Source organism: Corythoichthys intestinalis, chromosome 15 (assembly GCF_030265065.1).
Source record: "Corythoichthys intestinalis isolate RoL2023-P3 chromosome 15, ASM3026506v1, whole genome shotgun sequence".
Taxonomy (NCBI): Eukaryota; Metazoa; Chordata; class Actinopteri; order Syngnathiformes; family Syngnathidae; genus Corythoichthys; species Corythoichthys intestinalis.
The window spans coordinates 40,081,119-40,108,836 of NC_080409.1; the positions used below are offsets into that span (position 1 = coordinate 40,081,119).

General features: G+C 38.7%; 1 protein-coding gene across 4 annotated transcripts in view; it reads left to right on the forward strand.

The window, feature by feature from the left end:
* The window catches only part of usp40 (ubiquitin specific peptidase 40), a 44,524-nt gene extending 20,742 nt beyond the window's left edge, over positions 1-23,782 (forward strand). For 2 of the 4 annotated variants that reach the window (XM_057859721.1, XM_057859722.1), the window contains 22 exons: positions 560-721; positions 791-926; positions 992-1,073; positions 1,193-1,364; positions 1,433-1,517; positions 1,597-1,667; positions 5,448-5,842; positions 9,962-10,094; positions 10,177-10,225; positions 10,318-10,371; positions 10,561-10,649; positions 10,768-10,854; positions 12,935-12,971; positions 13,266-13,330; positions 13,538-13,612; positions 13,680-13,865; positions 13,945-14,060; positions 14,786-14,851; positions 18,387-18,597; positions 18,701-18,796; positions 18,879-18,976; positions 23,022-23,782. In XM_057859721.1, coding sequence (XP_057715704.1) covers positions 560-721; positions 791-926; positions 992-1,073; positions 1,193-1,364; positions 1,433-1,517; positions 1,597-1,667; positions 5,448-5,842; positions 9,962-10,094; positions 10,177-10,225; positions 10,318-10,371; positions 10,561-10,649; positions 10,768-10,854; positions 12,935-12,971; positions 13,266-13,330; positions 13,538-13,612; positions 13,680-13,865; positions 13,945-14,060; positions 14,786-14,851; positions 18,387-18,597; positions 18,701-18,796; positions 18,879-18,976; positions 23,022-23,130 — 2,574 coding nt within the window. In that variant the 3' untranslated portion in view covers positions 23,131-23,782. The remainder of the gene's footprint in view (positions 1-559; positions 722-790; positions 927-991; positions 1,074-1,192; positions 1,365-1,432; positions 1,518-1,596; positions 1,668-5,447; positions 5,843-9,961; positions 10,095-10,176; positions 10,226-10,317; positions 10,372-10,560; positions 10,650-10,767; positions 10,855-12,934; positions 12,972-13,265; positions 13,331-13,537; positions 13,613-13,679; positions 13,866-13,944; positions 14,061-14,785; positions 14,852-18,386; positions 18,598-18,700; positions 18,797-18,878; positions 18,977-23,021) is intronic. The other 2 variants (XR_009067166.1, XM_057859723.1) reach the window with 2 other exon arrangements.
* The last annotated feature ends 3,936 nt before the right edge of the window (positions 23,783-27,718 follow it).

Here is a 27,718-nt window from a genome sequence, read left to right on the forward strand (position 1 = left end):
TACAGAAAACGTTTGGCCTCCGTTATTGCCAACAAAGGGTACATAACAAAGTATTGAGATAAACTTTTGGTATAGACCAAATAATTATTTTCCAACATGATTTGCAAATAAATTATTTAAAAATCAAACAATGTGATTTTCTGTTTTTTTTTCCACATTCTGTCTCTCATGGTTGGGGTTTACCCATGTTGACAATTACAGGCCTCTCTAATATTTTCAAGTGGGAGAACCACAATTAGTGGTTGACTAAATACTTATATACCCCACTGTATTTTACTATTGAACGGGGAGAGACTTGCAATGTGGGCATTTTGCGTGAGAAAAGGATAGAAATTTGTTTAGGGCAATGTATGTACATACATTATATGTAGGGCAATAGGGAAAAAAGACTTTTCGGTATTGGCAGATCCTCAAAATCTGGTGACTCTGACTCAGACTCGGTGCAAAAATATGCGATCAGGACATCCCTAACTAAGAGGATTTGAGGGGAACTATTGCACTGATATAGTACTTATACAGTCAAAATGACACGTGACCTATTTGTTCTCCTATCGTACAGTACCTGCGGTCGCACGATGATGTTTTCATGTTGCTATCCAATGATACTCGAGTGGCACTGAAGGCAAAAATACCCACCCCATTGAATGAACACCCTGGCCCCATTGTTCATGCTGCAGGCCTTGAAGATGGCTCTGTTGCCAAACTGGAACTCCAGCAAGAGGTTCATAAATGAAACTAAAATGCATAAAATGACCTATCTGGATGCTAAGTCATTCTCATGTGTCTGTAGGCCAGCCACTGGTTTGACCTAAATGACTCCACCGTGACCTCTATCAGGGAATCTGACTTGGAGAAGCAATTCCAGGGCAAAGAAAGCGCATACATGCTGTTCTACAGGAAGAGGCAACTGCAGCGACCCAGTGAAGGTAACAAACGCAAAAAGAAGATAGAACACCACTCCAAAAATGTTGATGATGGCCTTCATTTGCAGCTCTGAGCAGTCCTCAATATAAGATTCCTCATCACCTCATCCAAATGGCTCAGGAAGAGAACATAAAGCTGCAGCAGATTCGGTAAAGATATTCATTTTACATCCCTTATGACGTTAAATCTGGAAATACTGTAAATAAGCAAATGTTTATAGCTGCAAGGATGCAAGCTTGATCTTAGACTACATTGTTCTCAATCATAGTGAGGAGTATCAGGCCAGCAATAACCAGGTGGAGCTCCATCTCCACCTGGCTTCATCTTATAGGCTCATAAATGGAGCCCTGCGGCCAATCGGCAAAGAGCCCAATGCCAGCGCTGCGTTTGTTTTCGATCGGAGGAAGACTGTTGGAGACTTGCGATTAGCTATTTATCAGGTATTTATCTCTTAATTGCGTTTGATTTGATGTTCGGCAGAATAGGTACAGTGCCTTTGTATCTTTAGCAGCAGGAACAATGGGAGGGCGACCTGGTTCTGACCTTGGCCAAGACGCTTCCCGCAGGTCTCCACCTGTACAACACTCTTACAGGTGAGACACTTAAGCAAAAATGCTTAAGGATTACCAGGGAGTGCATGATGGTTTAATGAAGGATGTTAACTTGTTACAGATGACAATGTCTCACTGTGGAGTGCAGGTGTCACTGCAAACCCTGACCTGTTTGTTTGGAACGGACAAGAGGTGAGAAATGAGGCCACACTTTTAACAAAAGAATTAATTTGCGGAAATATTTTTCGAAAACTCAGTCCAGTGGTTTAAAAATACCAAATAAAATTAGGTAAACATACCCCGAACTTAGACAATGTTGAGTGATGGCATAATGTACTACTGTAATAAGAGTGTGTTTAGAACTTAAAACCTCACATTTTAATTAATCAGAGAGACTGTTCGGGTGTTTGTTTTGGTTGGCAACAAAGTTCACAAGTGCTCAATTCAATATTTGTGTCTTAATAGACTGTTAGATAAGTATATTGGACAAATACGCCTTAAATTAAAAAAATAAAAATCTTTAAAATAAAGCAAGCAATGTCTTCATATAATCCCATCATTTCTAACTCATTATGTGAATAAACATGCCATTACAAAATAAAAGTAGTCAATATAAAGTTGCTTTTTTTTTTTTTTTTTTAACAAAGAAGTGTATAAATATAACTAAATTGGCTAAAAGTAATTCATTAAATAGACAAAGATCCACTGAGCAAGGGTTATTCTATTATTCTATTGTGATTCACGGTAAATTTCAGTAATGACTATTTTAGAAAATGCTAATAATAAAAACACCAATGATATTGAGGTCAAAATCGTAAATCAATAGCATCACACATTAAAAAATGTAAAATGTGTGTGAAATATATCAACTGGTCCTGAAATTATGTAATGAAAAAAATCCTATTTGATTAGTTATGGTACTTAGTTATTTTAATTAATGAATTTACGATGACTTAATTTTAAGTGTCACAAAAAGTTTTTAAGTTTTTACTAGGGATGTCCCAGATCTAATCACATGATCTGATATCGGGTCGATCGCGCCATATTTCAGAGGATTGGAATTGGGAGAAAGGCATCGGGTTTTTAATTAAAAAAACAAACAAACAAAAAAAAAAACTATTTTTTAAGGGCTAAAAAGTAACAGAATAATTCAGAAATACGCTGGCCTTGCTAAAAGAAACCAAAAAATATATACGTTTTATACTCTGTAATAGGCATATGCCGATATGAGATTCTGACAGTATGATAACCTTAAGCAAAGATATCGTGGTATTGCAATTACAGCTCTAAAATGTGTTACTTTGACATATCTGGATTAAAAAAATATATTAAAAAAAAAAAAAAAAAATCCATTGGACAGGATTTTTATTTTTTAAAACATATTAGCAAATTGGAACATAAGTGTAATGTAATGTAATAAAGTTAAAATAATTTTAAAAATTAACAAAAAAACAACTGAAATATTGTAAGTAAAATCAAAATAAATGCGGTCCTTTAGGTGAGCATAAACCCACAGCCACAGCTCAACATTATTAGCATCAGAACAAAAATATTATTTTCCATAAAAAGCACGTGCGTATGACTTGTATCATGTTTACATTATATACGCACACTCTTTCGCAACATAGACAGTTGCCAGAGAGGGAAAAAAAAAATGTTTTACCACAGCTAGACACACTAAACACGCTGGAGTTAAAGGGGATGTAGCGCCCTGGGAAAATTTTGATATTCCATCATTTATCCATAAACGCATGCCTTTTGTATTCATATCATGCCACTTCGTGTAATTACACACAAGAAAATAAGAGAAATTTGGCTCGATTGTCAAGCTAAAACGACCGGCGCCCGAGATCTGGCAGATTGTGTGCGTGACGTCACGTCAAGTGAAGAGAGTGCCACCGGCCACTAGGGGGGCAGCGCCTGTCTGCATCAATATAATTCCTTCTAGTGTGGGGAGAATTAGGGGTGTTTTGAGCTGTTTATGCTGATGCATTGTGTTCGTCCTGCACATATTCCAGGTTCCCTCATGAAGAAACACCGCTCGTTGTCAATAAAAGAGAATTCAGAGTTGGCAGTGAGGGCTGTTTCTTCAACAAGAAAAAGGCTCAGTGCTTTAATACTGAATGGCGGCGATGATGGCAGACAATTTCGTTTCTAGTTTCAGCGACGAATCCGACGTAGAAGGACGTAACGAATGTTCATCTAATGGTGACGAGGAGAGTTGCAAAGCTTTAATCGTTGTTATAGGTGACCAATTTGAGCCCAAACGAACGCCAATGCAGCGTAATGAAACGGTCATTGAGGGGAGCAATGACACTGATGAAACATCGGCAGCAGATCGTGTGGGAAACACCAATGATTTGTTTAGCATTTCTTTTTGTGAAGCTGATACACCGTGACTGCAAAATAAAGGAATGCATAGAATAATTATAATTTATTGCGCTATCATAGCTTTTCGCTCTGCCAACAGACACAAATATGAACGGGATCAGAGGATTTGTTCTATATATTTTACGAACGATCATTTATACATGTGTCGAGTCCTGTATCCAAAGGCGTGACATTTTTTTTTATTAATTATAAAAGAGTACTCACTCTGGCCATTTCAAGCTTGGCTGCTCCTTTCTTTGCGTAGCTTTAGCCTCCTTTAGCAGTCATCGTCTCTCTCTTGATATCTCGGGACATTTAGGTGGCTGTGCATCTATGGTCGGCACCGCATCTCCTTTGAGCAGCAATCTTTTAGCAAAACCCGATTTCTCTTGTCCATAGTTCGAGAAGCTTTCAGTTGGAAAATGCGCACCACAGAAAAGCGTGCCGGAGGCTGTGTCTAGAAAATTAGCCCTCTTTGCACGGACGAACTTTACCCATTTTCTGTGTAGTCCAGCTTTTTTTTTCGCGTTCAGGAACTCATGGATACTATATTCCGATAAACAACTATTTGTACACCACATAGCACAGCAGTTTTGAACCATTGTTGTGATGTTTTGGTCAAACAAACCCCAACGCTACTCTCTCGTCGTTAAAAAACAATGGCACCTAGCTCCGCCTCGACTTTCAATCACTTGTCGTGACGTCGCCGCCCCATTCGGCTGTTTCCGGAACACTTTCGGTAGTGTTCGTCATTTTCGATCTATTTTCGATAATTGCTCATTAATGTGATTGATTTTTTTGTTAACTTTATCAATATTTGTTATCTTGGCGCATAACGGTTCTATTGATGTCTCACACCCCCTTTGCCGAAACATCCCCTTTAACTCTTGTAGCTGACAGTGTTAACTAACCTTTAATTTTGTATAAATGCAAAATCATTGGCGGTATTGCCTCCTCGGCAGCCACCATCCGCAAACATGTTTTACATGTCGGTGACCCTCCTCCATTAAACCGCGGCCGTCTGTAACCTTTCCATAGCCGAAGTATTCCCATACCATGGATTTTGTTTACTTCGCTGGGGGAAAAAGTTCAGGAGTTTCACTTCCTCCAGCCACCGTGTAGCACAGCTGGCTCACTGACACTGAGCAACAATTGGTGGGGGAGGGTTGAGCCTTACAGCTGCAGGCGAGGGATTTCTCCCTGCATTTTTGGGACCTAAAAAATAGCTAATACCGTTGAGATGGTATGACAGGACATTTTTGCGGTTTTGAAACCGTGACGTTTTCATACGCCGGTATACCTTGAAACAGGTAATCGGCACATGTATACTCAGCAACACTGCCCAAAAATGCGGAAGAAGAAGTACTGTAACATGTTTGAAACGTTTGTTAAAAAAAAAAAAAAAAATTCAAAGATTTTCAAAATCAGGTGACTTGGACTCTGGTGCAGAAATATGCGATCGGGACATCCCTAGTTTTTACATCTTAGTTTATATTTAAATAAACTATTAAATTTTAATTTTGGAAACGAAGATCTGCTATTTAAAACATTACCCATTGTCCTTGGCAGAGATAACGAGCTAAATCTGAATTCAACTTACAGGTATGTGGTGAAGGTGTCCTGACCGGAGCCGAATGGGAGCCGGTGCTGCTCACTGTCGTTCGACCTTGTGTCAATGTGTGCGACCAGTCGGATGAGACGGCCACAAAAGAAAGCGGCGACAACTCTAATGCCGTAGGGCTTCAAAAGGAGGCACGAGCGTTCGCGGGGGGCGCCACCCTCTCACAAGTACGTGATGCCCTGGGAGAGCCTGCCGACAGTTTACTGTGCCAGGAGCAGGCAGGTGCCAAAGGAGGAGAGTGTGGGGCAGGCGAGGGTGGAGGCGCCAGCGGTTGGCGAGTCTTTCCACCTGATGACATGTTCCGCACTCTCAAGGAGCTGTCGCTTCAAGATGGAGACACCCTGCTGGTGCTGGAACCACAGTCTCTTGATAACAAGTTAGTCATGTGTTTTTTTATTTATTTAATTTCTTCCGGACCCTCGGAAGTACATGCAATTTATCCCAAATGAACACCAGTCACCATGTGTCCTTTTTCTATAATCTCGAGGCTGGGGAGCCGGATCAGGCCCGTCAGATCATTTTGTGAAGCCTGTTTCAGGCTACAGAAAACGGACTACTTTTTAAGAAAAATTCCCTTTTTTAATTTTAATTTAAAATAGATTTTTTCATTTTAAAAAAATTCCGTTTTTCCCTTTTGTTATGAAAAAAGAGAATACAGTGGTACCTTAAAATACGATCGCTTTAAAGAAATCTGACCACTTAGCCAGATTGCTGGAATCACACCAGCCGAACTGCCGGACCTGCGCTGGCGCAGGTCCAACGACCCGGGCTGGCGAAATATCGACGACCCAGCCAAAAGGCCAAACTCCACGCGAATACCTTAGTCTTAACTCCTTGTACTGACTCCATTTTGAAAGCTGGAAAAAGGCTTCGAAGCACAAGTTGACCATTTATTCAGGTCGACAGCGATCATAAAGCACGGAGGGACCCAGGCGAGGATCCAAAGTCACCATTTCTCAAGTCAATTCAATTTAATTAGATAGTTAGTGCTCATCCAGGTATTTATATCTCGGACGCAGGTGCTTAGTTTATCCACTTGCCTGATCTGCGCAGGTTTAATTGATAAATACAGTTGTGTCAACAAAAGTCAACAAAAGGTTCCCGAGAAAAAAATGACAATGCTTTGTCAGTCTTTTTTAAAGTGATCCTCGATCTTTAAGACAAGTAATTCTTAAAAGATAAATATTAGTACGAGTTATAATAATTTGATATTAAAACCCCTCTTATTTTTCGTTTTAATAACATTTGTAAAATTATTTTAAGTGATAGGTCGCCATTGTTGTTACGTCGCAGTGCGTGACGTCACCGGACCGAACTTCCAGCGTGTCACTCTTAGCTACCCCAACATGTCGTCGGTTCTGCCCTTCCAATTTGAACCAGATCGGAAAAGTGAAGAGCAGGACAGCACTGTCGGTCGTTCACAAGACGAGCAGCAAAGGAAAAATTAAAACAGGAAATACAGTACCTTATAAGAGAAAAATTGGGCAAAACTGGTGATGTACTCGCTGCAAGTGCGTCTCAATGATAATGGAGCAGAGAGCGTATGCCGTTGAGAACTCCGTTTTTTGTTGGCAGATCTTCAAGGTAAGATATTGCGTTTTCAACTATCCCAGTATAATTATGTAGATTGTTAGTGTCCAGAGCTGTCGTATGCTTTACATACAGTACAAGCCAACAGTTTGATGGGAACAAATCCTGGAATTGAGTGTAATCCATGTCTTGTACATTGTAACGCGTGGTAGGTAGGATACGTGCATAAAAGTACCAAAAAGGGGAGAATCTTCCGCTTATGCACATTTATTCACACAAAAAATAATATTTTCACCTTGACCACTCGTCACTCGGGAGCTCAGCGGTACGCACACACGCGTTCCCAGACTAACTCCAACATAAAAGTAAAATCCATGTCAGAGTCACTGTCGTCACTGTAGCGCGCCATAGTGCTTTAATTATTTGGTATGATTTGGGGAAAACTCCCAAGAAAAATAGTCAATAAAAAAGAGAGCAATAGTAATCCAAATCCGCGTTTTTTCACTCACTCGAAGATCCAGGAATTAGACCAGATCTCATGGCAATGTTGCAGCCGCGATCAGGCCGTCGAATCTACAAGATAGACTGATCCCAAAAGCAGCTGTGGGACTGACGAATCCAGAAACTAGACAGATCCGAAACCAATATTGCAGCCGTGGTGGGACTGTCTGATCCAGAAATTAGATGGATCCCTTACTTGACTGAGGATCCAAGAAAAATGTTCGGGCGCCAGTTGTAACGTGTGGTGGGTAGGATACAGTGCCTTGCAAAAGTATTCGGCCCCCTTGAATCTTGCAACCTTTCGCCACATTTCAGGCTTCAAACATAAAGATATAAAATTTTAATTTTTTGTCAAGAATCAACAAGTGGGATACAATCGTGAAGTGGAACAAAATTTATTGGATAATTTAAACTTTTTTAACAAAAAACTGAAAAGTGGGGCGTGCAATATTATTCGGCCCCCTTGCGTTAATACTTTGTAGCGCCACCTTTTGCTCCAATTGCAGCTGCAAGTCGCTTGGGGTATGTTTCTATCAGTTTTGCACATCGAGAGACTGACATTCTTGCCCATTCTTCCTTGCAAAACAGCTCGAGCTCAGTGAGGTTGGATGGAGAGTGTTTGTGAACAGCAGTCTTCAGCTCTTTCCACAGATTTTCGATTGGATTCAGGTCTGGACTTTGACTTGGCCATTCTAACACCTGGATACGTTTATTTTTGAACCATTCCATTGTAGATTTGGCTTTGTTTTGGATCATTGTCCTGTTGGAAGATAAATCTCCGTCCCAGTCTCAGGTCTTGTGCAGATACCAACAGGTTTTCTACCAGAATGTTCCTGTATATGGCTGCATCCATCTTCCCGTCAATTTTAACCATCTTCTCTGTCCCTGCTGAAGAAAAGCAGGCCCAAACCATGATGCTGCCACCACCATGTTTGACAGTGGGGATGGTGTGTTCAGGGTGATGAGCTGTGTTGCTTTTACGCCAAACATATCGTTTTGCATTGTGGCCAAAAAGTTCAATTTTGGTTTCATCTGACCAGAGCACCTTCTTCCACATGTTTGGTGTGTCTCCCAGGTGGCTTGTGGCAATCTTTAAACGAGACTTTTTATGGATATCTTTGAGAAATGGCTTTCTTCTTGCCACTCTTCCATAAAGGCCAGATTTGTGCAGTGTACGACTGATTGTTGTCCTATGGAAAGACTCTCCCACCTCAGCTGTAGATCTCTGCAGTTCATCCAGAGTGATCATGGGCCTCTTGGCTGCATCTCTGATCAGTTTTCTCCTTGTTTGAGAAGAAAGTTTGGAAGGACGGCCGGGTCTTGGTAGATTCGTAGTGGTCTGATGCTCCTTCCATTCCAATATGATGGCTTGCACAGTGCTCCTTGAGATGTTTAAAGCTTGGGAAATCTTTTTGTATCCAAATCTGGCTTTAAACTTCTCCACAACAGTATCTCGGACCTGCCTGGTGTGTTCCTTGGTTTTCATAATGCTCTCTGCACTTTAAACAGAACCCTGAGACTATCACAGAGCAGGTGCATTTATACGGAGACTTGATTACACACAGGTGGATTCTATTTATCATCATCGGTCATTTAGGACAACATTGGATCATTCAGAGATCCTCACTGAACTTCTGGATTGAGTCTGCTGCACTGAAAGTAAAGGGGCCGAATAATATTGCACGCCCCACTTTTCAGTTTTTTATTTGTTAAAAAAAGTTTAAATTATCCAATAAATGTTGTTCCACTTCACGATTGTGTCCCACTTGTTGTTGATTCTTGACAAAAAAATTAAATTTCATATCTTTATGTTTGAAGCCTGAAATGTGGCGAAAGGTTGCAAGATTCAAGGGGGCCGAATACTTTTGCAAGGCACTGTACGTGCATACAGGGACCAAAAAGGGGGAGAAGCTTCCACTTATGCACATTTATTCTCCAAAAATAATAATTCCACCTTGACCACTCACGTCACTCCACTTGATACCATTTGACTGGACATTGCATCCAAAACCAGCACATCGTGGCATTTTACTAAGCGAGTCTAGGCAGCAATACGCAATTGTTGTACACGCTACAGATTTGGAAACATCCCATTTACGTCATCACTGCGAGCCCGCAAAACATGGCGCCAACTATCGGTCAAAATATGTACTAAATATGATAAAATGTTGCCATTATTTCAGCATTTTATGTGTTTCTAACAACATATTTTAGCACAAGAGAACTTGTAGGTGTACTCGTCGGTTTATTAGAGCCTACGTGTATTAAAGGTAGAGGATCACTTTAAGGCTCTAGGATAATTTTCTATCGCAGTTTGGGCTGTTTTGTTTGTTTGTCACCGTTGCTGGGTCAGTGTCAAAAAAAAAAAAAAAAAGACCTTAACCAATTTTTTTTTTTTTTTTTGCAAGAGTCATTTTTCCAGGATATTTTGTCTCAAAATTTTTGTATCTCCTCTTTTGTTCAGCACTTTCACTATTAATGGAGACTTGATCACTGTGGCAACGCCGTTTGATTGTCGCTGGCTTCAAGTGGAGTTGCAGCCAAATGGCGATGTGGAAGAAAGCCGGAGAGTCAAGGTTCCTGCTTCAGGAGATACGGTCAGCTGTTTTGCAAGCTTGGTTTGCTTTCTTTTAATTTTTAACACAGGAAATGTCACATTTCAAATGTGTCTCTCTACAGATGCTTTGTGAGGTTAAAGACAGGGCCATAAAGGAGCTGCAACTCCCAGGCAAGATGTTCAACATTACTACACGTTTTGTGTTGCATTGACTACGTACTCATTTGTCTGTAATGATAAATTTCCATTCTTCTTTCCACCAGGTGCACAATACTGCCTAAGACAGATGGCTAAAACGGGGAAACTCCTTCCTCCAGGTATTTTGTTTGATGTGTTGTTTTATGGTTGCACACGAGTTGGAAACTCCCCCCTCATTTAGAAAACACCCCTTGTGCTCTGTCATTGTAGGCCCCCATTAAATTCTTAAAAGCTACGCCTACCTTGTAATTTTCTACCTTTTGAAAATGGGCGGAGTTGTGACGCCTCTTCTGTGCTTGTGTGAACAGTTTGTGAAGAGCTGTGCGTGCGTGACGCTGGCGTGCGGCTCATGACCACCGTGATGCTGTGTGAAGGCCGTGCCCCCAAGGCTTCGCAGGTTTTTTTTTTTTCTTTTTTATTTGAACCCAAGTCGTGCAGGTGCAGAACCCTCCAAACTTCTAAAAATACATTTGAGCAAGTCCTTGATGAATTGAGTTTCTCTTTATGTGTTGCAGCTTTTCTTGCACTTCTCTGTGGGTGCAGCGCCACCTACTGGAATAGAGATGGACATTAACGTTGAGAAGAACTGCACCGTTAAAGAGGTTAGAATAGGGGGAAAATAATGGTGGGGATGGATTTAGGAGTTTAAAGTAGAGGTCAACCGATATGGGATTTTCAGATAGCGATATCTAATAATAAAAAGTGAGCCGATTGCCAATAGACCCTACTCACCTACGTCACAAAATGACGTGTCGCTGTAGCCGGCCGCCATATTGTCCGTCATTTTTTAGCCCTATTCTCAATGGTTTCAATTAGTCGTGCAATTTATAGAGCAATTCGTGGATGCCCTGCTGTTATCTGACGCTGTAAACTCATTGGATGCGTTGCATAAAAGGCGTTATGTGGAAAAGCTTCAGTTTATCCATTCGCCAGATCCATATTTGATGCCTAAATCGATGTTTTTCGACCCGCTGTCTTCGCCGTCTCTGCCTGACATCTGCTACCCTGATATTTACAACTATCTTGTCCACACAAAATCAGCCTATTCTCATGAAAGTTTGAAAAACTTCACAAGCTTGGAGGCTTATAAATACTTCGTTGCTGGTTGGGTGAAACAGGTCCTCGTCCACGAAAATTCAGCAGAAATCTATCTTGTGCTCGGGAAGGTGAGTTACGAAATTTTCAATTCAAAATCTTTTGTTCTTGCTAACATCCACTGTCAAGTCTAATGTATTTCGTGTCATTTGTCAGTAATTTTCACAGCTGCGTTTTACTGTCGCGTGCGTGCGTACATACATTTGTGCGTACGTGTACACGTGCGTGTTGATGGCATATGAGATTCCAGTGTTTTTCACAGATGTTTATTGGTCATCAACACGTTGTAGAGTTGAAGTTCAGGCATTAGAAATAAGGAAATGCATCCATATTAAACTCTGTAAACGTTAGCATTGCTACATTGAGGCTAATGGGGAAAAAAGACAACCTACTTTAGCCTGCTATAAAACATTGGCAGTCTTGGTGACACTTCAAACATGAAAAATCGCTGCTTAACAGCATTTGCAAACGAAAAAAAAAAAAGATGACTGACACCACATACACTGACAAAAAGAGCTTTTTTTTTTTGTGGAGTGTAAAGCTTCCTGTTAGCGGTTTAGTGAATGTACGTCCGGTGAACATTTGAAAATAAAAGCACGTCATGTTCGTCATATAAATAACGATTTCTGGAGTTAATCCCACCAACTTCAGAATTCAGATTCTACGCTAAGAGTAGCTTTAAAATGACACCCTTTTTGAAAAATCTGATAGGCAATAATTATTATACTACTTTTATAAATATATATTGTAGTATACTATAATATTAATGCTACATTTTTTCTGTTATGATTTTTTTTTAATCATGTTGGAAAGGCAAAGTCAGTGTTCTGAATCTGTTTATATTCCATTGTTTTGCACTAGTTAATGCTATGAGCATTTTACCTCATTGTTTATTTGTGATTTATTGTTATTTACGTGTTTATTTGTACTTTAAAGAATTTAAGTGTTCCAAAATGTTTTTTGTGAATTAATAAGCGTCATCAAAAATTTCATTGCTAAATTAGTAAAAAAAAGTTTAATAAAAGTTCAATATTTCCTCCACACCCTTCTCACCTTTTTTACCCCTGACTCATTTTCATGCCTGTGAAGGTTCCTGTAGCAGTCTGCCTTCAAGCTGCTACAGAGTCCTTCTGGGTCCTACCTGTCAGTCAGCGGCGGCCACAGTTGCCCACAAAGATGCCTGATCAAAATCCATTTTTATCAGCTTATTGTCGTTGTTAATCGGCCGATGGCGGAAAAAAGTCCATATATTGGCCCGATATATCGGTCGACTTCTAGTTTAAAGATACAGATAACACCTTTATCCCAAAATGCCTGTCCGTCATCAGGATGTCATTGTTATAACTGACGTCGCAAAATTGCTGCGTTCGAAAGCGCTGTCAAATGCTTATTACTTAAATGCTTTGAGTCTTTGACATGAAGGTTATTAATACAAGGTGATGTCTATCCCTTTAAATTGTTGCGTCAACATGCTGGTAAAGCTAAACACTCCAATCTGAAATAATCTTCCACCGTTGAAGTAAATGGAACTGTCCATCAATCTATTCAAATGTACAACTTTTTGACTGTATTTTTTTCTTCTTACAGTGTCTACAGGCAATGTTGGATGCTGTTGGAATTCATGGTAAATTCTATTCGCCTGATAAATGTTTTTTTTTCAGCTGAATGTCAAGTCACACTCAGGTTTTTGTTGTCCTTATGGACAATAACTTTGAAGTCCTTTTACGCCATCGTTCATGAACCGATAGTCTTGAAACCAGGTAGCTATGTCGCATGGGCTAGTATCTATCAATTCTTGGAACCCGATTTTTGAGTTTTTAGAATCAGTGCTGGGTAATTAATTGCGGACTTAGTGGTGTTTGTGTTGCCATGCGTTGCGAAAGTTTGATTTTCTGATTTAAAGGTGTAATGTTTGCAGACACTTGTTGGCACTTGAGAAGGCTCGACTGGTGCGAGGAGGTGGGAGAGGCACTGATTGACGAGGTGGGTTTACAAGAGCTAGCCCCTAATGATCTTTTTGCATTGCCAATGACGGCGATGAATGACTAGACAATAAGTCACTGCCAGGCTCTCTCAGTTCAAATGGATTAGCCGTCTTTCGTCGTCATTGGCACCCGGTGAATTAAAGGAAAAAGAAAAAATGTCAAATTTAAAAAAAAGTCCTGTTTCTGATACTTCTGGCTTTTTCAGGACTCATCACTGTCGGAGCTGAGGATAAACAACGGAGAAACATTAGTCGTCTCAGAGGGTCGACTTCCTCCCAGGGTGAGTTCATCATGACATACAGTATTTATATTTTCCTCTCTACCTACTTTTTTCTTTTTCTAATCAGGGCTTTGTCAAGATGTCGGTATGGCTATATCAAGAGCCCAATGTGACCCACGTTGACAATGGCCACGTCGAAGAACATACGGCGGTTCACGTTGTCGATCAACTCAATTCTCATCAGTCAGAGCTAATACATGTTGGTGAAGTAGAGATATCAGTGGAGGTCAGCCTGAGTGACCTCAAAACTCAGGTTACTGTGGACGTCGTGGTTTATAATCCGCCCCCCCCAAATCAGATTTTTATACCATTTGTCTTTTTTTGTTTGCCAGGTGTTGACACTTCCAGCTCTCCAGGGCGTGTGTGTTCCTGCCACCTTCCTGCGTGTGTGGGAGATGGAAGGACGCAGGCTGGTTCGCATCCTCAGAGGAAACCAAGTCCCACTCAGGCAAGCACACTCATATCAAGTATTCATAGCTTTTGCTTAATACCTTGGTAATGCATCTTCAGCAACAATTCTTTGGCGTTATATTTGTCCCAAAGTTGCATGTAGTGAACAGGGTTAGTTGTCACGCTTGCTGTAACTCGACCACCAGATGGCGGTGTTGCACAATATTGGTATTGAAATGCTCACAATTGCTCCAATAAAACTCAAAATTTTCGTTGTCTTTACTTTTTAGTGTCACATAACTGTTTTTTTTTTTTTTTTTTTTTTAAATTCAATGTCAAAACTCTAAGGTCTTTTTATAGGCTCTATTACAATAGGTTTCTAGCAATGAAACTCTTACCATTAAAAAAAAAAAACTAAATTCTAAGGACTAAGCTAGAGTTTTGATGCATGTTCTCAAGTGAGCAAGCTGCTAGCTGCTAGTTTAGCTTTTAGCCAAATAGGGAGTTGGGTTTGGCTATCACAATTTGGATCAGGATGTTTTTCAAACAGTCAACAATTCAAATGGTTTAAATGATTTTAATTGTCACCGTACAGGACAGGCTGAAAATGATTTCCAGCAGCTCTCAGTTGTGCACACCAAATCTGCATATTTAGAGAGTGTGCAATTTCTGTGTAAAGCCATCAGAAGAGATGTTAATTTTCTGGACTCAATTTTATGAACTGTCCCGTACACAATTCTGTATGGGTAACATTGCCTAATGCTTTGTCTTGTACCTCCTCAGGAAGCTAAAACTAACTAGCGGCACGGACATTTGTGTGCAACAGCTGCTTAAAGAGGAAGATCTCGGGTAAGATTAGGTTTCCGTTTACTTTAATGCTAAAGGCTGATTTATGCTTCTGCGTTGTGGTGATGGCGGACCTATGGCGATAACGCAGACCCAATTTGGACCCTACGCCATAGCCTGACGTGCCCTTTCAAAAAATCCTGGCTACGCGTTGTGATGTGAACGTCAAAGGACTTGTATTGGTCCGCTTAGAACGAGGGTCAGCAACCCGCGGCTCTTTGGCGCTACCCTAGTGTTTCCCTGAAACTTTTTTTAAAAAATTTGAAAATGGAAAAAGATGGAGGCGGGAAATATACAGTAGTATGAAAAAGTATCTGAACTAGGGCTGTCAAAATTATCGCGTTAATGGGCGTTAATTAATTTTTTAAATTAATCACGTTAAAATATTTGACGCAATAAACACAGATGGCCTAGCCTGGCTCTGCCAGACTATTCTCCCTGTATTTTTCAAACACTGAGAGAAATAGTCTGGGAACCATCCCATTAACGGCCTTTTCGAGCAGATACAAAATCAATCGACAAATCAGATTCGTTTATTTGCGTGACGTGTTCTTCACGAGCAACGTCACTCTTGCGCGTCGAAAGTCGTCTCTTCAGCAACACAGATGGTGAACGGCAGAGCCGAGAATATGTTCCAATCCACGATAAAATCAGTTTTAAATGACCAAAAACACATCGAAACGAGTCATTGACAACAGTCTGTCTCGCGCTAGCCATGTCGAATAAACTCCGCTCTCTTCGTATGTTTACTTCCGCGCCCAAGTCCCTCGTCCTGCCGTCGCCATTTTTCTAACGTCACGTCTGCCCGTCGCTGATTGGTCCACTCCGCTGTCTGTTTGCTGTGGCTTGCTCCGCCCTGGAAATTGTTTCCGTGGGAATGGTGGCCAGACTCAATAGCTGGAACAGCGTTGAGTCTGGTGTACCAGGCTACAGATGGCCCGCTCAGACAGATTTAAATGACAGCTCACTTGTTGTGTCTATGGAGTTTTGCCGCCCTCTGCTGGCGCTTGGGTGCGACTGATTTTATCCCCAAGAGAGTCTGATTTTATAGGCTTCAGCTCCCATGAGCATTGTGTAAGTAATTATTGACATCAACAATGGCGGGCTACTAGTTTATTTTTTGATTGAAAATTTTACAAATTTTATTAAAACGAAAACATTAAGAGGGGTTTTAATATAAAATTTCTATAACTTGTACTAACATTTTTTTTTTAAGAACTACGAGTCTTTCTAGCCATGGATCGCTTTAACAGAATGTTAATAATGTTAATGCCATCTTGTTGATTTATTGTTATAATAAACAAATAGTCCTTATGTACCGTATGTTGAATGTATATACCCATCTTGTGCCTTATCTTTCCATTCCAACAATAATTTACAGAAAAATATGGCATATTTTATAGATGGTTTGAATTGCGATTAATTGCGATTAATTACGATTAATTAATTTTTAAGCTGTAATTAACTCGATTAAAAATTGTAATCGTTTGACAGCCCTAATCTGAACCATTTGGAATTTCTCACATTTCTGAAAAAATCACCATCAAATGTGATCTGATCTTTGTCAAAATCACACAGATGAAAAACCAGTGTCTGCTTTAACTAAAGCTTCTATTCAATTCAATTTTATTTGTATAGCCCTCAATCACAACAGAAGTCTCAAAGGGCTTTACAGAGGCAGTATGATACACAATTAGAAATGAAGCAACAAAGATGGATACAATTCAAGTCCTGGGTATCCCCTATCCTTAAGACCCTCCATGCCGGCAAGGAAAAACTCCAAAAACTCCAGAGTCAATTGGGAGAAAAATGAGAAACCTTGGGGAGTACCACAGTCAGGAGAGATCCACTCCCAGGACGGATAGACAGGAACCCCAGAACTGCTAATGGGAATTAGCAAGCGAAGTTATAGGCCGTAAAAATACAGTGGAGTAAAGGAGCAAGAAGAGGTCCCTCTAGTCAGATGAGACGGGGGTAGCAGCGAGGACGTCTATCCAGCCAGGGGTCCGGACAGTCAGGAGGCTGCAGCTGAAAAATAGCCCCTCCCCAGAGGGGAGGAGGGAAAGGGGACACCGGGTGACTAGTGATGAAGAGACTAGACCTTAGAGACTAGACTAGAGCTTCTAGAACTACACAATAGTGGTACATATGTTTTGTACAGTGGTATAAAAAATTATCTGAACCTTTTCGAATTCCTCATATTTATATTGCATAAAATCACCATCAAATGTGATCTTTGTCAAAATCACACAGATGGAAAAAACAATGCTTTAACTAAAACCGCCCAAACATCTATAGGTTATCGATTTTAATGAGGATAGTATACAAACAATGACAAAAGGGGGAAAAATAAGTAAGTTAACCATTACATTTAATATTTTGTGACAATCATGACAAACATGATGACAATCAGACAATACTTCGCATCAGGACATTTCTTACCAGGTGTGTGTTTTATAGTGGACAGGGCAGCTTTAAACCATTCATCAGTAATTGGGCACCCACCTGACTTAAATTGTTTGGTAAAAATTGGTTTCTATTGCACTTTAAGTCTCCTTAGGCAGAGGGTTCACTTACTTATTTCTCCCACTTCTGTCATTGATTGCATGCTATCCTCATTAAAACATGAAAACCTATAAATGTTTGTGTGGTTTTAGTTAAAGCTGACAGTTTTTTCATCTGTATGATTTTGACAAAGATAAGATCACACTTGATGGTGATTTTATGCAGAAATGTGAGAAATTCCAAAGGGTTCAGATACTTTTTCATATTACTGTATATTTTGTTTTAATATGTTTCTGTAGGAGGACCATAATGGCAACCATTCTTCTAATTCATTAATAATGTAATGAAGTTAAACTTGAGGCAGCATCGTACAACAAGAGTAGTCAGATGGTGCGTGATTCTCTATATGATGCACTTCTGAGAAAACATTCAATCATGAAAGCTCATTATGTATATTAGCCAACTTGGTAATTTTGATAGGAGGCTAATATAGCTCATATTGATACATACAGCATTTGTTGCCTTCATTATAAGGCTTTTTAAGGCTTTTAATTTTTTGCAGTTCCAGACATTTTTGTGTTTTTGGTCCAATATGTCTTTCAATATTTTGGGTTGGCGAACCCTGGCTTAGAACATTGTTTTCAGTTCAGCACAACAACAACGACATTTTCAAACACCTGCACAAACGTCTTCTGGTCGCCTAAGCCTCACCATTTGCGTTAACAACATTTGTTGTTCAACATTGACTAGCTGCTGCTCCAAATACACGTTCCATCTCCGTTGCCATTGCTGACAATGACTGGAGGAAAACTAAAGACATTCGAGAAGATTCCCCCAAAATCGTACAAAACCACACGCCTCTAGTGGGTTGGGGTTGAACTCCAGAGCAACGAGTTATCTGGACACAGAACTTTGATTGCTCAATGGTGACGGAGGGTCGACGTCGTCGCTCCACCGCCAACAGAACGCAGAAGCATAAATCAGCCCTAAAGCTGCAGATCACTTGATAATAGAATTTCTTGCTTTGTTGAAGCTCCAAAGAGATATTGTTGAATGTTAAAATGGGAGTACCGAGGAAACGGTTTTACTACCCGGCCCAGGAGCTAATCTGGAATGCGTCACGGGATTCGTCGCCTGCTGGATTATCCGCCTCGGTGGCGGAGCACTTTGGTTTGTCTATCGACTCTGTTCGGCTGGCCAAGCACCAGCCGCACAAACACAGCTGGGATGAAATCAGCAGCTGGGTGAGACCGCAAAGTTGTACACGTGTAAAAAACGATCATAAACTTCAAAGATTGGACGTGAGCAAATATGACATACTCAATTTAGATTTTAATTTCTTTAAAGAGCAGGCAGCTGTCCAAGAAGAAGAAAAAGAAAAAGACAGACTCGCTACTTGGAGCACCTTTTCATCTCAAAGATGGTGATGTGATTGGCGTCAAGGTGAGAAAAATAAAAGAGAATTAAGAAATTTGTGTTTTAAAACAAAAATAATGTATATTGACTTTATTTTTCATTTTTGCAGAATGTTTTGATTGACAACGTGGACTTTTATACTTGGGAAGATGAGCAAGGTCAGCAGAAGCTCCGAGAGAAAGCGCAGCAACAAAGTAACAACCAGAGGTGGGTACTCAAGTGCTGATTAATTCCTGATAATGTCTAATTTATTTTTAAAACGATAGCATTTTTTTCTCAGCATAGGGTCATCTAGATGAACTGTCATTTTCTTCTTCTATAAGCTATTACATGACCGTGTTAGACTAAAAATATGCCAGAATCATCGAACTCTAACTGAAAAAATAGAAATGGAAATATCACATGTCCCAAGTGCATGACTGCCCTCAAGTGGATAAACATATTTTCCACCACTCGCTCTGCTTTTCCGTGTTTTTAAAAAAATTTAATTTAATTTTTTATTTTTTTAAATAAACATTTAATTGGTATAATGGACTCGTGATTATTGTTGCTGCGCAGGGGTGTCACTAGGTTTTAAGAACAGGGGTACCTTAGCCCCCAGGACTTAGACAGGATATAAGTGAACGTGGCACACAAGCACAAAACTTCACAAATAGCTAAAAAAAAAATATATATATATATATATATATATATATGTATTAGGGTTGTTCCGATCATGTTTTTTTGCTCCCGATCTGATCCCGATCGTTTTAGTTTAAGTATCTGCCGATCCCGATATTTCCCGATCCGATTGCTTTTTTTTTTTTTTTGCTCCCAATTCAATTCCAATCATTCCCGATAATTTTTCCTGATCATATACATTTTGCCAATTAAGAAAAAAATGAATAAAACTCGGACAAATATATACATTCAACATACAGTACATAAGTACTGCATTTGTTTATTATGACAGTAAATCCTCAAGATGGCATTTACATTATTAACATTCTTTCTATGAGAGGGATCCACGGATAGAAAGACTTGTGACTTTGTATATTGTGACTAAATATTGCCATCTAGTGTATTTGTTGAGCTTTCAGTAAATGATACTGCAGCCCTGCCCCAATGCATGATGGGAAGTGGAACAATGATGGGAAGTAAACCATGACTGTGCGTCGTGCTACCAATGGATATATCTTCTCTGCTTTGGGAAATAACTTAAAGTGTTAAGACAAAGATCAATTGCCACCTGGCTTCCCAACATTGCTTGAGATGTCTAATCATAGGGAGAGGAATTGAAGGAAGGCTCCAAAGGCTGCCAAAATTCACTCTAATTGTTTAGCGCTGCCTTTTATCTCTCTATATAGGTAAAACAGCGTTATTACAGATTGTGCGCGACAATGAGTGAGAGGGTAGTGCAGCGCATATATTAATAGCGTTAAATATTTTAACGTGACACATTTTTTAATAAATTAATTGCCGCCAATATCGGGATATTTTTGATAACCCGACCTCAAGCTTAAAGACTCTGGATGAGTGTAACATATTATGTCCGCAACGTTAAATACAATTAGAAAACGATTTAATTAAAATAGACTTGTGACTTTGTATATTGTGACTAAATATTGCCATCTAGTGTATTTGTTGAGCTTTCAGTAAATGATACTGTAGCCATGCCCAAATGCATGATGGGAAGTGGAACCATGACTGTGCGTAGTGCTACTAATTGATATATCTTCTCTGCGTTGGGAAATAACATAAGGTGTTAAGAAAAAGATCAATTGCTACCTTGCTTCCCCACATTGCTTCCCATGATATTTCTAATTGTAGGGAGAGGGATTATAAGGCTTTAGCCAATTAAAAAAGGCTCCAAAGGCTGCCAAAATTCACTCTACTCATTTTACGTTGCCTTTTATCTCTCTAAATAGGTAAAACAGCGCCATTACAGATTGAGTGCGACGATGCGTGAGTGGGTCGTGCAGTGCATGCATTAATTGCGTTAAATATTTTAACGTGATACATTTTTTAAAAAATTAATTACCGCCGTTATCGGGATAAATTTGATAACCCTACCTTAACCTTAAGATCGGGATGCCGATCGATCGGGACATCTCTAATATTATATATATATATATATATATATATATATATATGTATATATGTGTATATATTAGGGCTGTCAGAAGATTAAAATTTTTAATCGAGTTAATCATAGCTTATAAATTAATTAATTGTAATTAATCGCAATTCAAACCATCTATAAAATATGCCATATTTTTCTGTAAATTATTGTTGGAATGGAAAGATAAGACACAAGACGGATATATACATTCAACATACGGTACATAAGTACTGTATTTGTTTATTAGAACAATAAATCAACAAGATGGCATTAACATTATTAACATTCTTTTAAAGCGATCCATGGATAGAAAGACTTGTAGTTCTTAAAAGGTAAATGTTACTACAAGTTATAGAAATTTTATATTAAACCCCCTCTTAATGTTTTCGTTTTAATAAAGTTTGTAAAATTTTCAATCAAAAAATAAACTAGTAGCTCGCCATTGTTGATGTCAATAATAATTATGGTGCTGAAACCCATAAAATCAGTCGCACCCAAGCGGCAGCAGAGGGCGGCATAACACCAAAAAACACAAGTGAAAAGTGGAAATGACACTTTGCTGTCATTTTAATCTGAGCGGGGCATGTGCGTTAAATGTGTCAAATATTTTAACGTGATTAATTTTAAAAAATGAATTAACGCCCGTTAATGCGATAATTTTGACAGCCCTTATATATATATATATATATATATATATATATATATAATGTGTTTTCGAATGTTGACTGCTAATGTTATACATTAACGGCCACATCATGCTGTCCTCTGAGCTACCTATATCTTTGCTGCTGTAACACCGAGAATTTCCCCATGGTGGGATCAATAAAGGTCTTCTTATACATATATATATATATATATATATATATATATATATATATATATATATATATATATATATATATATATATATATATATATATATATATATATATATGTGTGTGTAATCATCTTCTTGGATTTCTCCACTTTATAATCATTACTGTCCAACTCAACTTCTGAGTAGAGGTCTCTCCCCTGTCACCCTTTTTGCTCCTCTGCTTTGACTCCTACAGGTCAATACAGGTGGTGGAGTGATTATTATTAGTGTATTATTATGACTATCCACTGATGATAATCATACGTGAATGAGCTCAGCTCCTGTACTCATTTATGTGTAAAGTGAGAAACACAGCTGATGCTCCAGAAGGAAGTCACCTCAAAGATAGTGGTAACAAGAGTGCACACTTCACTATTCCAGGACCTTCACAATGCATTTCAGACGAACTAGCTAGCAGCAACTAAGTATCAGCATTATTTTTAGGCTGGGTTGTAACTTTTGACCGCGAAAATACAAAGGTAAGATGTGCGCAGAGACAGACTGCAGCCTATGACATTGCTAGCGACTGCTAGCAATGTCATAGGCAAAACGCGGACTGGATTTTCAGAGATGTGGGTGTTCTGTATATGAACAAGTGGAATGAATTGGATGGCGACGCACGTTTTTTCATTGCAAGCAAAATAAATGAAGATATTACTACCAAAGCATTTGTAATTGCAATCATTTTCTGGGAGAAATCGAGCATTATCTGACAGAATTGCAGGCGTGCCAATACTTTTGGCCAGCGTGTATTGTATTGTGGGTGTGGGGGCAGTAAAATGGCGAGGACTGATTAATAGTACATTTAAGGACAAACCAAAAAAAACAGGTATCGGCAGATATCCTGATTCAGGTGTTAGATTTCAAAGTTAAAAAAAAAAAAGTAAACCTGTCCATCCCTAATTTAAACAAAATGAACAAAGTACTGTACTCTTAACCCTATATTGTCAAATGTATCACATTTCATACACCTAAAAATTCATGATTTTGAGACTAATTCAGAATTTTGACATTTCTTTTTGGGGGAAAAAAAAAAAAAAAAGATGGATGCAAGTCAACACATGCATCTGCAGGTTCCATGAGAAAAACAAACAGGATTTAGGAAGGGTTATAGATATCTGAGCGCTTATTACACATATTTATTTTGACTTTTCTTTTTACAAATTTGAAAAAAAGGTTTCATTAAGACCTTAGTTTTCAAATTTTGGGATTCTGTGATAATTGCTTCATATTGCTAGCATAAAAGGGTCAACAATGCTGAGTAATGAATTATGAACATTTTTGTTTTTTTTAAGGGAACTGGCTGGTAGCGCAAACTGTACTGGATCACAAAGGAAGGCGAAAAAGAAGCCTGAGGTGGCGCTTTCGATCAACGTGGGCGTCTTCGGCAGCCATTGCCACTAGCGCACTGGACATCGTACAAACAAACATTTGTACGATGATGCACGCACAGGAAGTGAGGTGCCATGTTGCATTTAGGACAATCCTCTGAAATTCCTGGATAGATCAGGGTCTGTGTTTTTGTTGTACATAAAGTGGTTCTTCTTACTTTAAATCAGATGACATAATGCTCTAAAATGGAGAGAGGGCAGAAGAGGCCCCCTACCTCACTCTACCTCACTTTTATTTGCCTTTCAGCCTACCTCTGCCCATTCCCCTTTTAATCTGCATTAAACTGCCAACCTAACCTGAAATATTAAAAATAATTCATTTGTTTTGGGGTTTGAAAAAAAAAAATCATTGAAGGAACTGTTCGAATAAGGTTAAAATTTTGCAAGAGGTACCAATGTTGTTGTTATTTCACTTTTAGAACATTCTGCAGACGCATACACACATAGTCATCATGGAACAATAAATGTTCTTGCATGTTTTTTTTTTTTTGTGTGTGTAAGACTCTCACCCTGACAGTGCCAAGAATTCATACGAGGCATTTTTTTTTTCTCTCAAATGACTGAAAATAAAAATGATAAGTCAGTGATTTGATTTTGTATATTTTCCTCAGAACAGATTTTACTGTAAAAAGGTATTTTCCAAAACAATAAAGTTATTAATTATATGTTGTTGTTACTTTTAATATTTATAACTTTTAAAGCAAGTGATGTACACTTGGACACCAAAGGTGTAAGTTTACATAGGGACGGTAGGGACATAAAACCACCAACTTTTCTGGATGCTCAAATTGTCCCCCACCAACTTTTAAGCAACATTATTTGCATTATATAATGACTTCATTTATATATGATATTTTGATTGTCTTCCCATATGTTGTAAGGATAGAATTGACCCGACCATCATTAACTGACTTACATTAACTTTTCAGTTGCTGAATGTGTCAGTCTATTCTTTTCTCCAACACATTTGATTGGCTGATGACTTGAGCACCCCCCCCCCACACACACACACACATTTTCACAGCCCGACGGAAATACAACATGCTGCCTCCTCCGCCCCATTCGAAGACCAGGGATATTACAAGTTTTTTTCCCGCCAGCAGCAGCAGCCACTGTAAGTAATGTAAAAAGACGTCAATGTTGTGGAGGTGGGGAACATGCCACTAATTTTGCTACTGAAAATCCGTCCTGCATCAGGGTTAGCATAACATTAATCTGTGTGGATTTCTCAAACTCCAGGAGGAAGCTGCTTTAAGAGAAATATCCTGCTTTTTGTTTTCTACTGTTAATTAAACTGTAAGAAATGTAGTGGACTAAGGTTCACCTCCTTCTCCCCAGGATTCATTTTTATTTTATTCATGTGGTCTTTAAGTTTGGCTGCACTTGTGGACAAAAGCAGTAGGGTTTTACCTGAAGGAAGGCTCCATTTATATTATATGGGGCTTTGCATTCCACAGGTCCAGATAGTAATGTATTGTTGTTATTCCCTGACTTAGAAGTTTTTTGTGATATTTAATTTATTTAGCCAATTTTTAGTGGTATTAAGACAAATGTTTATTTTTTTTATTGCATTCATAGAAAACAGCTGATTAAAAAGTTAGTATTTCTTGTGTATGTTAATATAATTTGTGTTCACATATTGCAATTTGCTAATAAAATCCAGACATTTATTATGGAAGTTTTTAAAAAATTTTCTTTAGTCATTTTTAAAAACAAAGGTTTGAATGGAACGATGTATCATCTGAACCAATACGTATACACTGCAAAAACCCACCTTTAAAAACTGGAAGAAAACAAATGTTTTCAGTGTAAACCTACCAGAAATAAATTATCTGCCAGTGTAAATTTTACTCAGATTTCTTGAAATAAGAAAAATAGCTAGCTGAAAATACTTATTTTAAGCTAAAAGTTTGTATATTTAATCTTTAAAAAACGTGTTTGTCAGAAATGTTCTTTTCAAGAATAGACATTGTTCAAAACATTATTTGAAAGCATTTTTTTCTTGATTTAGGTGAAAAATGAACAACTTTTAGATGTATGGTCTTAATATGAACAAATAGTAATATTTAATAGGAATAATATGACACATTAATCTGTTAACTAGCCTTTAACGCTCAAAACAAGATGGAGAAAATTATTCGACGAGATAATTTCTTAATCTGATTTTTTTTTTTTTTTTTTTTTTTTTTTCAGTGTGGAAGTTGGTCTAAGGAAATAGATTTACTTTTGCATTAATCATTTAGCCTATCAATTAATTAGGTTCGTATTGTTGAAAAAAAATATAGCTGTGATTACCGTACACCCAATCTGTTTGGTTTTGTTAATGTCCTTTACCCAGCAAAAAGTGTACATGCAGGGTATGCTGTGATATCGTCCCGACCAATATTGAGACCAAACCTACAACTTTGCTGGAGATACTCTTGGAATATGTCAATTTTTTTTTTAATATTACAATGCGCGCCTCGTGTATTACACTATCGTACATCATATTCATATGCGGAGTTTAAGGGGGGCCAGGGAGGGTATGCCCGCACCCGGTGGCCGAAAAGTGTCATTGCATGTAATTGACTTGCCTATATATTGATTTTAATTTTTTTGTTTTTTGTTTTTGTTTATTTCAGGCCATGATTTTCCTTGTCAAGACGGCAAGTATATACAGCTGATATAAACATATATCAAAAAGAGCAGCAAAACTAAGTAACATAGCAACATCAACTACATGCCTGAAAAGGAATGGGAAGAAGAAAATTTATTTAATCCCACCTCAATTCTCATCTAATTGGGAACAAAAAAAAATCTTGCTACTTCCTTCCAAAAATGTAGGCAGCCAAAAATCAGTTCAAACAGTTATGTACAATTACATTTTTGTAACAAATGTCCCTTGACATGAAGTTACTACAGGTAACACCCAAACCAAAAAACAATTTCATACCAACATGGTAATGAAAGTAAAACCATACCAACTATGGTAAAGGCCACACACACAGGACGAACAAATTATAAATGGCAACAATAACTATACCAACAATGGTAACGGGCAATATACAAGCAATGGTAAAAAACAACCAGCACTCATACCAAGACAACTTATTTATGTAATTAAGACCTTATATCAGTATACTGTGACCAGACCCTAAATTTGTATAACCGTTTAAATCTGTAGATAGTTTGGCATTGCTTGTGTTGCAATCCCAGATTATTCCAAAGTTTCACTCCACACACAGACACACAAAAACTTTTACGAGTTGTTCGAATTTTTGGTATTTTTGTTATTTTGAAGTCTCCATATCCTCTCAATTAAGAGTTTTCTGGTTAAATATTGTCTATTAAAGTTGTAAAGCAATAAAACAACAAAAATGAATGAAATTAACAAATATTTTTATAATGGATCAAAATTATATTTCAAGCATATCGTATGACTAGCACCTTAGATGGCAATTTGCTTTGCCTAGCCAAAACCACCTGAGGACCAAACAGGCAAGATGGCTATACAGTGGGGCAAATAAGTATTTATTCAACCACTAATTGTGCAAGTTCTCCCACTTGAAAATATTAGAAAGGCCTGTAATTGTCAACATGGGTAAACCTCAACCATGAGAGACAGAATGTGGAAAAAAATCCCCAGAAAATCACATTGTTTGATTTTTAAAGAATTTATTTGCAAATCATGGTGGAGAATAAGTATTTGGTCAATAGCAAAAGTTCATCTCAGTACTTTGTTATGTACCCTCTGTTGGCAATAACGGAGGCCAAACGTTTTCTGTAACTCTTCACAACCTTTTCACACACTGTTGCTGGTATTGTGGCCCATTCCTCCTTGCAGATCTCCTCGAGAGCAGTGATGTTTTGGGGTTGTCGTTGGGCAACACAGACTTTCAACTCCCTCCACAGATTTACCAATTGTGTTACTGATAGTAGCCTTTGTTACTGTGGTCCCAGCGCTCTGTAGATCATTCACTAGGTCCCCCCCGTGTGGTTCTGGGATTTTTGCTCACAGTTCTTGCTATCATTTTGACGCCACGGGGTGAGATCTTGCATGGAGCCCCAGATCGAGGGAGATTATCAGTGGTCTTGTATGTCTTCCATTTTCTAATAATTGCTCCCACAGTTGATTTCTTTACACCAAGCGTTTTACCTATTGCAGATTCAGTCTTCCCAGCCTTGTGCAGGTCTACAATTTTGTCTCTGGTGTCCTTTGACAGCTCTTTGGTCTTGGCCATAGTGGAGTTTGGAGTGTGACTGACTGAGGTTGTGGACAGGTGTCTTTGATGATGAGTTGAAACAGGTGGCATTAATACAGGTAACGAGTGGAGCCTCAGACCTCGTTAGAAGTTAGACTTCTATGACAGCCAGAAATCTTGCTTGTTTGTAGGTGACCACTATTTTCCACTCTAATTTGGAAATAAATTTTCTGTTTTTTCCCCCCACATTCTGTCTCTCATGGTTGACATGGTTGAGGTTTACCCATGTCAGGGCCGGCCCAGCCTATACACAGACTATGCAGCTGCTTAGGGCCCCTGACCACTAGGGGGCCCCCAATCTGGCAATTGTTTAATTTGGGAAAACCCATTGGCAGTGTATCAAATACTTGTTCTCCCCAC